General features: G+C 36.9%; 2 protein-coding genes across 4 annotated transcripts; both read left to right on the top strand.

Moving 5' to 3' along the window:
* The first annotated feature begins 69 nt into the window (after positions 1-69).
* ASDURF (ASNSD1 upstream reading frame) lies at positions 70-8,589 on the top strand. 3 transcript variants are annotated; one of them, XM_039321923.1, is made up of 7 exons: positions 71-152; positions 437-474; positions 1,082-1,248; positions 2,807-2,983; positions 4,151-4,204; positions 4,860-4,935; positions 8,450-8,589. In XM_039321923.1, exons 4-7 carry the CDS (start codon positions 2,909-2,911, stop codon positions 8,518-8,520), a joined length of 276 nt encoding a protein of 91 aa, XP_039177857.1. In that variant the 5' UTR covers positions 71-152; positions 437-474; positions 1,082-1,248; positions 2,807-2,908; the 3' UTR covers positions 8,521-8,589. The 3 variants fall into 3 exon arrangements, with proteins under 3 accessions (XP_039177859.1, XP_039177857.1, XP_039177858.1); XM_039321924.1 differs by lacking the exon at positions 437-474 and having other exon boundaries at positions 84-152; XM_039321925.1 differs by lacking the exon at positions 1,082-1,248 and having other exon boundaries at positions 70-474.
* Positions 8,508-11,964, top strand: ASNSD1 (asparagine synthetase domain containing 1). Its single transcript, XM_039321922.1, has 3 exons — positions 8,508-10,000; positions 10,690-10,871; positions 11,709-11,964. The coding sequence occupies exons 1-3, from the start codon at positions 8,543-8,545 to the stop codon at positions 11,962-11,964; spliced, it is 1,896 nt and encodes a 631-aa protein (XP_039177856.1). The 5' UTR covers positions 8,508-8,542.
* Positions 11,965-13,463: the final 1,499 nt, after the last annotated feature.

The following is a 13,463-nucleotide window of genomic DNA, read 5'->3' as shown; positions in this document are numbered from 1 at the left end:
AGTTCCATTTTGTTGCTTATCGTTTCAAGCTTCCGATTAAAGTACTGATACATAGAGAGGGATTAGATTACCAGAGTGTCTCTCTTGCCCCAGCTTGGGGAGGGGTCATATTGAAAACGGAGGAGGTTTGCTTGAGGAGGTTGGTGTGAAAGGTAATTTGAGTTTGGCTAGCAAGACATTTGCATAGGAAAATACATCTGCGCAAAGTTTTGCCATAGCTTTGTAACGTTAGTGATTCCCCCGACTTGCAATTTAAGATGCAAAGGCTTTAACTATGGATTTACGGCAGTGTAGAGCGACACCGCTGAGTTGCAGAAGAGGTTGTCCGAGATGACTTATAGAGAAAAGTTTGTATAGTGTAGTAGTGTATCCAGCCTGTGTCAAATTTCCTATTTGAATCGAAGCTGCTCTGTTTTCGCAATAGTTCCGGGCTCAGTTGAGTACATCGGCTAATAAAACTTAGGGAACTAAAACGTAAGTTGAAAAAATGCTTTGTTATTAATTTTGTGGGTTCTATGAATTGTTTCAAAAGACATGCTATCTTACATACGTTAAAACCATTGCATACACTAAATGCATTTAAGAGCTAGTTTCGTGTAATGATTAAAAGGCACAAAAAAGGCCAGCTAGGTAATCCTAGATCAGTCACTCTCTTTCAGTTCAGAGAAGCAGGCAAAAGCAAACAACTTCGGAAAATCTGGCTGAGAAAGTTACAAGGATTTGTCGCCAGGACTCAATACTGACTCGAAGGCGAACACTCACCCCAAAACATTTAAGTTAGAGCAAGGATGGGAAATAGAAAAGTATTGTGACTGCAAAAATGGGGTTCCCACAAGAAAGATAAGCAATTCGCTCAATACGAAAATGCAATTATTCTCCAAATTTTATAGTTTGAGTGTCATCATCAGTCTTAAACAGCATTTTTGATTTGCTGACTTCCTCCATATAGGATATAGGACTGTCTGGATAAACAAAAAAAATCAAATCATACACTATATCAATTAGGATATGAGTCAATCCTATTTGTAACAAATCTATGCTAAACATACTAAGCCCCGCCCCCGCCGGCCTTTTCCCACAGTCCTCTTCGCATCTCGTGCTCCAGTTTTCGCCAGCTTCACTTCAGTGGTCGAAAGGCGTGCTCGTCATATCGCGCACCCAATCAAAATCAGTGTGGTCATTCAATCGCTTCTGCTTCAAAGTCTCCAGGAGAAGCAGACGAGCGTGGCAGCAGGGTGGACTAAAATTGTGCGTATGTCTGCGAGAATTAAATAACCAGATTAATATTTTACAAATTTTTAGAGGCGGGCAGCGGTGGGAGGGAGCTTGTTTTGGGGAGGTTAAGTCTGAAGATACCCTAGAGCAGGAGCGGAGGAACTATGGTCCTTAATTTATGACTTATAGACTTCAACTCCAGGAATTCTGGGAGTTGAAGTTTGCAAGTCATAAAGGGGCCATAATTTTCTACCCCTGCTCTAAAGTTTCTGGTTGAGGGTGGATTTACCTGCTGTGAGTCGCTTACTTCCTTGGCCTCGTGTAAACCAAGAATGGACAATATGTACCCCTTCAGAGGCCTCTTTAATGGGGCTGATGAGGACATGCTGGGCCAAGGATGCCTTTCCTTACAGGTGTTTTCTGAAACAGCAACCCCACGCGGTGCTTGAGAAGGAGTGAACTGCTCAAAATCACCCTAAGAATTTTATAGCTGAGAATAGATTTGAACCTGGACCTCTCTGATCCTGAGTCCGATGTTTATTTAATTTATTTATTTATATCCCACCTTTATTTATTTTTTTAATAAGTCAGGGCTGGAAACATACCTAATACACTTTCCTCCTATTTTCCCCACAACAACTACTCTCTGAGGTGAGCTGAGAGAGGGGACTGGCCCAAAGACACCCAGCCAGCTCTCATGCCTAAGCTGGGATTTGAGGATCAGTTCATATTGCTGGGGTAGAGAATATAAAGAATATATAGAAAAAGAAGTGACAATGCTCACCTATGTTGTGCTCAAAATTTGGCTCCCATAAAGCATCTACATCATTTTGAAGATGCAACATAATTATATCGGCGTGTGGTCAATAAAACAGTATTTCCTGGACTCCCAGCTGAGCCTTGGCAGTGTGTTGGCAGCCCTGAGCAAAGGCAGAATGTATACAGGCTTATACTGTATATAACTAGTGGTAATGGCTATTATTGATAATGGCCTACTACATTATAAAGGCAGGACAAAGAAAAAGGCAGACATAATGTAAATTACAGCATGACATTGGAATATGTGAGATAAACCTATCTGGCTGACCATATTATTTATTTATTTATGAGACTTATATACCACTTTAAGTGCAAGCACTCTCTAAGCGGTGTACACCAGTAAGCAATGTATATATATATATATATATTTACATTGCCCCCAACAATCTGGGTCCTCATTTTATCCCATATTATTTATCCCTTCCAAGTATGGCAGGTGCTATACTTGGAATATAGTCAGTAAATAGTAACAATGTGGTTTCCTCAGCCACAGGTTCCTGATACATTCTTCCTCCTGGCACTTCTAAGGGTGAACGCTGCTTGCTGTGAATGTTTTCTTACACTGTTCCTTCAAGCAGCTCAAAAGAATTGGGACGGGGATATCTTGGAGGTTTGGTTGTGAAAGCAGCTCAAATGCATATGGGAGGGGTACTTTTATCACCACACCTATTCACAAAAGACGTGCAGCTCTCTTCCTTTATATGGAGATTTTGCATTGGCTACTGGCTGTGAATGTCATTGGAGAATTACTCTGGTTTCTTGCTTTCTTCAGGTCTTGAGATCCTGTCACCTTTAAACTGTCAAAGGAGCAGTAAGTGATTATATCTGGCATCGAAAAAGAACCTGGGCTCTTCTGACCAGTCAACAGGAGCAGATGTCAAGCCCGGCACTACTAGGGGAAGGGGGGGAAGGGTCAAAGTTGCCTGATAAAGAAGAGCTGAACAGAAAGGTCAGTGGAAAAAGAGTGAAATTATAAGAATGAGAGACACTAATATGGACAAGGTACATCTGTAAATGCTGATTGTAGAATCTTGATAAAATAGCACTAAACTATGCTTTTTACAAGATGCGACAGAGTAACTTTCAGAAAGGAATCCTGTTTAGCGATACCAACAGTTTTATAGCCCAAAACTAATATGCTAAACACACATTAAGGATCAGGCTTCATTAGACTTGGGCTTATATGCAACCTAATGTAGTTTGTTAAAATAATAATTTCTCTTTAAAAATATGATTGTTCTTTTAAAAAAGCAATTCTCACTGAAAGGGGATGCTCCTTTTAACAAGGAAATACAGTTTGGATTATTTTGAATTTGTAGAAACTGTCAAAAGTATGCATTTTTTCTCCTTGCTGAAGCTGGAGAGTTAAAATATCTTCGGTTTGGCTTGTTGCAAAAATTATAGGTGAATATGAAAAAAAATTGCTGGATGTGGGAAAATAGATTTGTCATCTGAATCCATGTGATAATGATAATAAGTGTCTTAAAATCTGAGCTTTAAAACTTTATATTTTAATTATAGTGGATGCAGTCTCTAACTAAGTTTTCTTGTTGACTGAATCATTTTAACCATGTTTGGGATATAAGTATTTCTGTATAAAATACCATTTATTGGAATGACTTAAATGTATATTTATCTGAATTAAATTCTGTGTTTCTACTCATGTGATTATTCAAGTGAATTATAAGGCAATTGAAAGTTAAATGGTTGGTGAAAAGATGGCCCTTTAAAAGTTTTCTGAATGCAGTGGAAACTAAGCCATAGCTCCTGAAGAAGTAAATTCTATAGGCTGCAAGCAATATAGAAGAAGCTATCCGCCAGATAGCTCAATCTATTTTAGTAGGGCCATCTCCTATTTGCATGTTCCTTGACTCTTCTGCGTGAAGAAGATGGTAAGAAGCCTACACAAGAGTTTCTAAATAGACATCACTTCATCAGATTTTATGATGGAATAAACTTGATACATGTAAATAAGATGTTTATTTTACTTTTTTAAAATGTCTGTCTGTGTGTGTGTGTGTGTGTGTTAGGTAGATTTAAAAAGCTAGTTTACAAATTATGCTTAGAAATCTTGGGCTTATTTTTCATGGAATTGAGACCTTTTTTCATCTTGCAGATTAAAGAGCAAAAAATTGTAGTTGATGAACTTTCCAACTTGAAGAAGAATCGTGTAAGTTAGTGGTTCTTAACCTGGGCGATATTGTCCCCTAAGGGACGATTTCATTTTTCAGGGGGGCAATGGAACGAAAAGGGGGCGATATGGGGGTGATGGAGAGAGAAGTTTTGGGGACACTTTTGAGACTTTTTCATACAGTGAATTGCTGTATATCTGTCGTACAAAAACATCAGATCGCTCACTATTAGTGGATTGAATTGTGTTTTCAAATGTTCCTCCAGCTAGCTTCAGTACAGAATGCCGTACATATGTGAAGATGCATCGCTTATCTTCATGCGCGTTGCGCAGCAGCCTCTACCCATACAGTGGCGCACCTTTGGCCAGAATATGGGAGATATGGGAAAAAGACTGGAAATAAATTATTTGCATCGATATGTCCTGATGACAATTTTGAAGAAAACAAAAAAAGTGTTTGCATAAATTGAAGAATTATTTCCTATGTTGTGATTGAGAGGTTATGTTGGGGGAGGGGGGCGATGACAATTTCCTCATTGGCTCAAGGGGGCGATTCGTTCAAAAAGGTTAAGAACCATTGGTGTACGTGACTACAACTGTCCTAGATAGCCTAAAAAAATAAAAAAATAAAGCTAAAAAAAAATCTTATCTCTTTAGTGTTGAACTTTTCAGACTGTTTCTTCTTAATTTGCAGAAAGTTTACAGACAGCAACCGAACAGCAACATATTCTTTCTAGCAGACAGAACTCAAACTCTCTCCGAATGCACAAGTATGTTCCTCAAATACATTTATATTTTAGATATGTTAGACATATAACTTAACAAAGATGATAATGTTCAGTGAGATGAATGGACATTTTTGTTTTCTCACTCTGGTGTTATAAAATATTGACATTTCTATATATGCTCAATGGATTATTTTTATCTGAAGTTATAAAATAATGCTACAAGTACAGAAATTCAATATGTGTATGTGCAGGTAGTCTTCACTTAACAATGGTAATTGGGACTGGAATTTCTATTGCTAAGCAGTGCCATCATAATGCAATGCAATGCAATATGACCACACTGCTTAGTGACAGGAGTTCCAGTGCTTTCATTAGTGTCAATGAGCAAATTCCATGATATCGTTAAGCACAGCATCACATGGTTGCCATTTGCAACCTCCTTCCAGCTTCCTCCTTCCTTTTGCTTGTTGCAAACTCAGTGAAAGCCATAAATGGTGACTACAGGATGTTGCAATGCCATTATTGCAAGCCAGTTGCTAAGTGCCCAGATCGCAATCGTGATGATGGGGATGCTGTGAGTATTGTGTCAGAGCATGCACAGTCTTATTGCGCTGAGGTAACCCAGGAGAAATACAGTAAGCAGTGGTTTGTAATTAAATGGTGGTTTATATTACACTATATCTACAAATATATACTAAAAATAAGATACATACACGTGGTGAAACAGCAAACTCAAATACACAGCAGTCAAACGGATGAGAGAGAAAAAAACTAAAGTAAAAAACTCCCCTTTTATACTCAGTCTCTTAAAGGGATACACACACCTGCTGAGTCATTCCTATATTGCATTATCCACATTACATTACATCAGCTGGTTAGCCTTTAAATTATTACCTTGACATGTTGTAAGTACAAGAGCCAGTAATAAGTACCATTTGTTCAGTGCTGTTTTAAATTCAAACAGTTGCTGAACAAATGATTGTTAAGCAAGGACAGCCTGTATAAACTTATGATAAGAAGCTCTGAATATTAGATGGGGAGCAATGATCCAGGTCTCTCTTTAAATATATCCATATGACCACTTTGGAACTGTATCTTATGAAAAGGACAATATAAAATGAACAGACTTTTGATCTTAGCTTTATGAATAAAACAGTGACTAGGTTGGCAAGAAAAAGTCTTGAAAAGTAGGTAAAATTCTGACTTCTGGCGAAGAAAAACCATACTGAAGATAGTTCCTCTAAAGGCAGAGCCAGCAGCTAGGGCAGAAAAAAGCTGGAGAATAGACTAGTTCTTCATAATTCTTATCCAAAAAGGAGGAAAAAACAAATCCAAAAGATACTGGGTTTGCATAATTTCCTTTTCTAAGCACTTTTGGAAATTGCTTGTTAGCTACTTTTCAGCTATTAGGAACCTCTGAATCATCAAACTTTATAGCACTGGGTGAGTTTTCTTCAAGCAAAATAAAATAATGGGAGGGAAGGAAAGCATAAGGGTTATTAGAACTTTGATTGTGGAAAGTTATAAACAGACTAAGGGCCCACACAGATTTGAAATAAGATCCTGGAATTGATTATAAGAATCCTTCCCATGGGAAAATACTTTTTTTAAAGCAAAGAAGCAAAATATTTTAACATTGGATATATTGAAGGATGTTTTTGAACAATGGACATTAAAAGTTTCTACCTTCTTTATTCAAGAATAAGTTTTACTGGACAAGATAGACTGATCTGAAAGTGGATTGAAAAATGACTGGCTACAAGAATGATAATAGAAAAAGGATACTACACTGGGCCTCCAAAGGGAACCAGCTAATTATTCATAATAATTAAAAAGGGTTATACAAATAACAAACTAAGAGAGTGACCTGGCTAATTTGTCTGTATTGTATTTGCAAAAGAGGCTTGTTAAAGCATTGAAGAATTTTGTGAAAAAGGACAAAGAAGAGATGAAAAAAAAATGAAGTTGTAGGACATTATTTGAAGGAACTAGAGATCAAAATTATTAAAAGTAAAAGGAAGGTATATAAAGTTGGTTTATTTGATCAAGGTTAAAATACATACATTGTTATTTCTGATAAATTTGAATGGATTTCCACTGATCAGGATTGAAATGACTTGGCTTTAAGGAGTTGCTGATTGTTAAGAGCTGGGATATGGAAACAAGAGGTCATTTGTTGTATTTTAAGAGAAGACAAATTATTAACATTGTTATTACTTACATAATGACAACAAGTCACGGGGGGGAGTCATTTCTTTATATATTTCTTTCCCTTTCTTATATTCTTATTTATATTCTTTATTTTCTATTATTTCTATTTTTTACTTTTTTATTTTGTAATTATAATTTTTAATAAAATTACAATTAAAAATAAAAGGTAAAATTCTAAGCAAGTTAAGAACTTATAACTGCCTGGAAAAATAAATAGATTTTTTTTGTTTGTGGCATCAAATATATCTGTACAGGAGACATGAGCAATCTTTGACTATCAGAAATTGTTGAAGTATAACTTTTAGTAGTGCCAGCTGGTGTATGGTTAAATATAGTAAAATTTTTAGTTCAGTAGTAACTGGAATGTCATGTATTGCTCATCCCTTCCCTTTGGGAATGATCCTCAGTTGTGCTATAGCAGAGAAGACTCTTTCCTTTACCATCAGGTAACACAACACGGGAATACATAGCCTCCCGGCAGATCTTCAGGAATGGGTCTCCAACTTTTTAGAACGTGAAAGTTAGATACTGTTATTTAAGTTAATGTTAATTAGGTAACTCCAAAACTCCCTAAAATAATTGTCCATCTAGCTATAAAGTTGTAATTCTGGTGATTTGATTTTGAGCGAATTCAAGATATCGCAGTCAAGATTATATATCAACATTTTAATTATATTTGTTTGACATTTGCATGAAACCAAAAGGTTAATGTTTAAATCGACTACACAATCAGCTAGCTAATGTACAACTGGGGAGGTTTCATTATGAAATATAATTATACAGATAAGGATCTGATATTTTCATTTCAATTATAAATGCGGCAGTAAATATTCTGACGGGAATTACATTACTGTAATTAGAAAAGGATTTAGCAGATATTTTCAGGTACTGCTTTAAAAATACTGAATTGAATGATAGTACATTATCTCTATGGGAGAGTTTCTTTCATAAATCATTTTGACAGTATGTTCCAGTAATAATGCTTTTTCTTACTGTTACATTTTCCATATGTAAAAAAGGCAGTAACCGTAAAGAAGACTTTTTTCCATTCTGTACTTTGGTTGAGATGTCCCTGAATAACTGACCAAATCAATGGTCTTTTGTTGCACTCACTTCTGTTAGGTAGGGAATGAAACACATGGACCTGCTATTTATTCCTGCTCTGGATTAGTATATTTGGAAGCATTGTAAGGTAGATTCCTGTGCGTGGGTTATGGTAAATATATGTGCATTAATCTTGCATTGAACAAAATTGCATATGTACTTAGGGCTACTTTAAATATTTGCGTGATTCTCTACACCTTTTAATTAATGTGTTAAAAATGAGATTTTCTTTTATCCCCAGTTACTTTAGATGAACTAAAGAAAGCTCATCAAGAAATAGAAAACTCAGAAAAAACCAAGACCAAGAAATAGTTAAATCCAATACAAGTTTACAATGTGTGGAATTTGCTGTGTGGTCAGCTTATCTGCTCATGCCCCTGGAAGTAATATCTTGAAAGAAGATATCCTAAACAATCTTAAAAGAAGAGGACCCGATAGAAGCCAACAACTGGAAAAGACTGGGTTTCATCTTCCATACTGGTGCTTATTTTCTGGCCATGTACTTCATTTAAGGGGGCTAATGACTCCACAGCCATTGGAAGACTCTGGTAATGTATTCCTTTGGAATGGAGAAATCTTCAGTGGAATGTCTATGGAAAGGGAAGAGAATGACACACAAGTTATTTTTCGCCAACTCTGCTCTTGCAATCGTGACTCTGATTTTTTGACAGTGCTGTCCTCCGTTCAGGGTCCATGGTCTTTTATTTTTTATCAGGCATCCAGGCATTGCTTATGGTTTGGCAGGGACTACTTTGGTCGTCGAAGTCTGCTGTGGCAGTTTAATCAAGAGAGTGACACTGTTCTTGTACTGAGTTCTGTTGGTTCCGCCTCTAATAATCAGTGGCTGGAAGTTCCAGCATCAGGAATTTTTCAGATGAATCTGCAGGATTGTGTTGTTCATAAATCTATTACTTTAATGTTACATCCTTGGAAATTTCCTCGCAGAGAAAATGTAGTTGAAAATGTAATCTCTGGAGATTTAAGCATAGTTTCTAAATCTCTGCCTACTTATGTGTCTTTTGTGATAAATGCATCCACGTCTTTGATAGCTCCTATCATTCCTTTAAATGAGGAAATTTCTGACATGACAGTAGAATCCCAATTACTTAGTTTTCCCTCACCTGTAGCTGATGCGGAAGTTCTTCAAAAATTTCTTGCAGAACATCACAAGAAGGAAAGAGTCCATCAATTTATTGATGTATTGAGCAGAGCTGTAAAGAAACGAGTTTTATGCCTAATGAGAAACAGTGATCCATTCAGAGGAGAAATATCAGATATAGATCTGAGGAAATCCTATATTGCAATACTTTTTTCTGGTGGCCTTGACTCCATGATTATAGCTGCCCTTGCTGACAGGTATGTTCCCTTGGAGGAACCAATTGATCTTCTCAATGTGGCCTTTGAGGTTACAGGTCAAGGTAACCTGAACAGTTCCATTAAGAAATGCAGCAAAGAGAAGAAACGATTTCCCCCTTGTCAGGAATCTTTAAATGTCAAGAATGCTGTGACCAGTGACTCTTCTCCTTCTTTTAATGCTCCTGATAGAATTACTGGCAGGGCAGGATTAGAAGAATTGAAGATAATTAATCCTTCAAGAACTTGGAACTTTGTGGAAATCAATGTTACGCTTGAGGATTTAAAAGCAATGAGAGTGAAACATATAAGACACTTAATTTATCCACTGGATACTGTTTTGGATGACAGTATAGGTTGTGCCGTATGGTTTGCTTCCAGAGGAGTGGGTCTACTTACCAATCAGGGAGCCGTTCTACCATATAAAAGTCCTGCAAAGGTACGTAATTATTGAACTTCTCCCTTGTCTCCAATATACTAAAACTCACACTGCACACACAACTTACATAACAGGCATAGCTGTAAAATGGAGAGTGTTTTGTAGTAAAATAATGCTACCAATGATGAAAGAGGTTTAGGGCAGGGGTCCTCAACCGTGGCAACTTTAAGACTTGTGGATTTCAACTCCCAGAATTCCAACTTTGCTGGCTGAGGAATTCTGAGAGTTGAAGTCCATAAGTCTTAAAGTTGCCAAGATTGAGGACCCCTGGTTTAGGGAATGTTTGTAGTATACAAGGAAGTAGATACACTGACTTTAGCATTGAAAATTGCGACAGAGAAACAAAAAAAAAAAGTCTCCGTTTCGGGCCTTATGCATAATTTGCTTTTTACATTTACAATTTAAATTTCTTTTGTTATATTTTTTGATGATTATACTTCAAAAACAAATAATTTAATAACCATTTTTTTCTTTTTTGTGTTTTGGAACTAAATGGTTTTCATTGTGGTTTTTATATAATCATGCTACATCTTGTGGCTATGGCTAGATTTTCATTTGTTAAACATTTGTATAAATTAGATTCTCTATTGTCAATTACTTTTAGATTTATTTGGAATATAATGCTGATGTCTACATTAATATTCTGTAATCTCTGCTCATTACATGTTGTATTTCTATATTCATTACAGATTGTCCTTACAGGAATTGGAGCAGATGAACAACTTGCAGGGTATTCCAGACACCGTATTTGCTTCAAAAAAAGTGGTTTTGAGGGCTTGACTGACGAATTAAGAATGGAACTAAGTCGCATTTCTTCTAGGAATCTGGGTCGAGATGATAGAGTTATTGGAGATCATGGCAAAGAAGCCAGGTAAGCAGCTGTGCAACAGATAAGACTATCCTTGACTGGACGTACTAAAATTCAGATAGTGATAAGGAATAAAGGCAGCAAATATCTAATAGATAAATGGAAGAAACAATTCACGTGTTATGGTAAAAGAAGGCAGAGTCTACTTTCAAAAATCCTTTTTTGTCATACACTATTCTGGTAAATATCCCAGAGTTGAATAATGTTAATAGCTATTAATTCAGTACTAATAATTGCCATATCAGGATAAAAAATGTTTGGAATGGATCCTTGAGATTTGTTTGTGAAGTTCTCACAGACATGAACTATGATGCATTTCTCTCTTGGGGTGGGGGAAGAACATAGAACAATATTTAATAATTTTTATCATTGATTTTCTTATCTGTGTGCAAATAATCTCACTGGGTCAGATCCAAGAAATTCTCCACTTATTCTGTGAAATAGCATTAGGAAAAGAATGTTGAGACTAAAATGATATCTGAGCCCTTTAGGGGGGGGGGGTTATTGAAAGAAAACAAAAAAATGCACTTATTGAAATTGGTGATTATAGAAATAAAATAAATAAATTTTCAATATTTCTGTATGCTGTAAATAGATAAAAGGTAGATCTGGACTAAAGCATTGAAATTAATGGGAACAGTTAATTACAATTGTCATAGCATTCAGGACAGCAGCTGCCTACAGTTTTGCACTAATGAGTCTTTACAGATGAATGTATTAAAAAAAGACATTTTTTGAAATATGTAATTAACCAAACCAGTTCATTAAAGAAAGCTTTGTTTACATTTGTTTTGTTAAAACTTGATTTTATACTTTTCTTGCTATAATTTTCCCTTTCAGGTTTCCCTTTCTTGATGAAGAGGTTGTATCATTTCTTAACTCACTTCCTGTATGGGAAAAAGCAAACTTGGCCCGGCCTCGTGGGATTGGAGAAAAATTGCTCTTGCGTCTAGTAGCTGCTGAGCTGGGTCTGACGGCCTCTGCTGTTTTGCCAAAACGGGCCATGCAATTTGGTTCTCGAATTGCAAAAATGGAAAATACCAGTGAAAGGGCATCAGACAAATGTACAAGACTTCAGACAGCTTCAAGAGAATAAGTATATATAATTATATATAATTTTATATATATATATATATATATATATATATATATATATATATATATATATATATATATAATTATATATATATATAATTATATATAAGACCTACATACAAACACCCGCGAAAACCTCAGAAAACAAATATCGAACCTCTACGGGGAGGAAATCCACCATCTGACCAGGACCTATGAAAAACTTGAAGTCAAAAGAGCTTCCATTTTATGTGACCTCACATTCCTACGCAACTGCCGAGATCAAAATTTAATCCCCACATGTTTCCAACTGAAATTCCACTCCAACTCTGCAGCTACCAAATGCATCCTGAAAAGAACAGAATTGGCCCTAATCAGAAATGAACTTCACACAAAAAGATTCCTCCTAGACTGAATTAACAAAGATCTCCTCACACTTCACCTCAAACTCAGCAACAAGATCCACCCCGCACTTTGGGACAAATCCAAACAACTCGCCGTCTGGAGAGCTGAAACACAGACCACCCTCAAGACAGACACACACACCAACAAACTCCGAAGACTACAAGAATGCCAGAAACAAACCCCTCCTCCCTCACAGCCACACATGAAACAAACAGTGCATAACATCTCAGATAGGATCCTCACCAAAGCCGAAACCAATGTCCTTTCCAAAGGATTCAACTTTGCAGTCGCTCCCAAGCACATCCCCACTGAAACCATTATATGTGGAGTTGAAACCAGCCTGACCAAAATCAACCCTGACGACGCTAACAGAATCAGACTCAAAATCACCAACTTCCTCTATGCCAGCAAGCCACCCAAAAGCAACTTACCCAAAGAGGAACAGACAGCACTAAACCTGAAAGAAGACACCAGCATAATAATCCTACCAGCAGACAAGGGCAACGCCACGGTTATGAACACATTTGACTACCAAACCAAATTAACCAACCTACTCCAAGACTCCACATACAAACCCCTAAACACAGATCCCACCACCTACCTGGAAAAAACCATTAGATCCAAAATAAAAGCCTCTCCCATTAGCGAAGAGATCCAGCAAAGAATCATTCCCAGAGAGAAATCATCCAGATGCCCTAAGCTCTATGGTCTCCCTAAGATACACAAAGAAGGAACCCCACTCAGACCTATAGTCAGCTCCATAGGCTCACCTCTACAAAACCTAGCCAAATTTCTCGCCAAACAACTACAGCCCTATGCAGAATCCATCACCTCACACGTAAAAAACTCATTCCAGTTTATAGAGATCATAAAGAAACAAAACTTACAGCCCAGCGACCTACTAGTGAGCTTCGATGTCATATCCCTCCTCACCCAAGTACCTATCAAAGAAGCCTTGACAGCTATTCAAAACAAATATAACACCCCCAAACACATCTTAGATCTGACCAACCACTGCCTATCCAACACATACTTCATCTACAATGGACAAAAATACAAACAAACAGAAGGAGCACCCATGGGACACCCTTCTCACCTGTCAATGCCAACCTCTAC

Source organism: Crotalus tigris, unplaced genomic scaffold (genome assembly GCF_016545835.1).
Source record: "Crotalus tigris isolate CLP2741 ecotype Arizona unplaced genomic scaffold, ASM1654583v1 scf7180000023830.6690815, whole genome shotgun sequence".
Lineage (NCBI taxonomy): Eukaryota > Metazoa > Chordata > Lepidosauria > Squamata > Viperidae > Crotalus > Crotalus tigris.
Note: the sequence above shows the minus strand (reverse complement) of the source record. Positions and strands in the feature narration are given on the sequence as shown.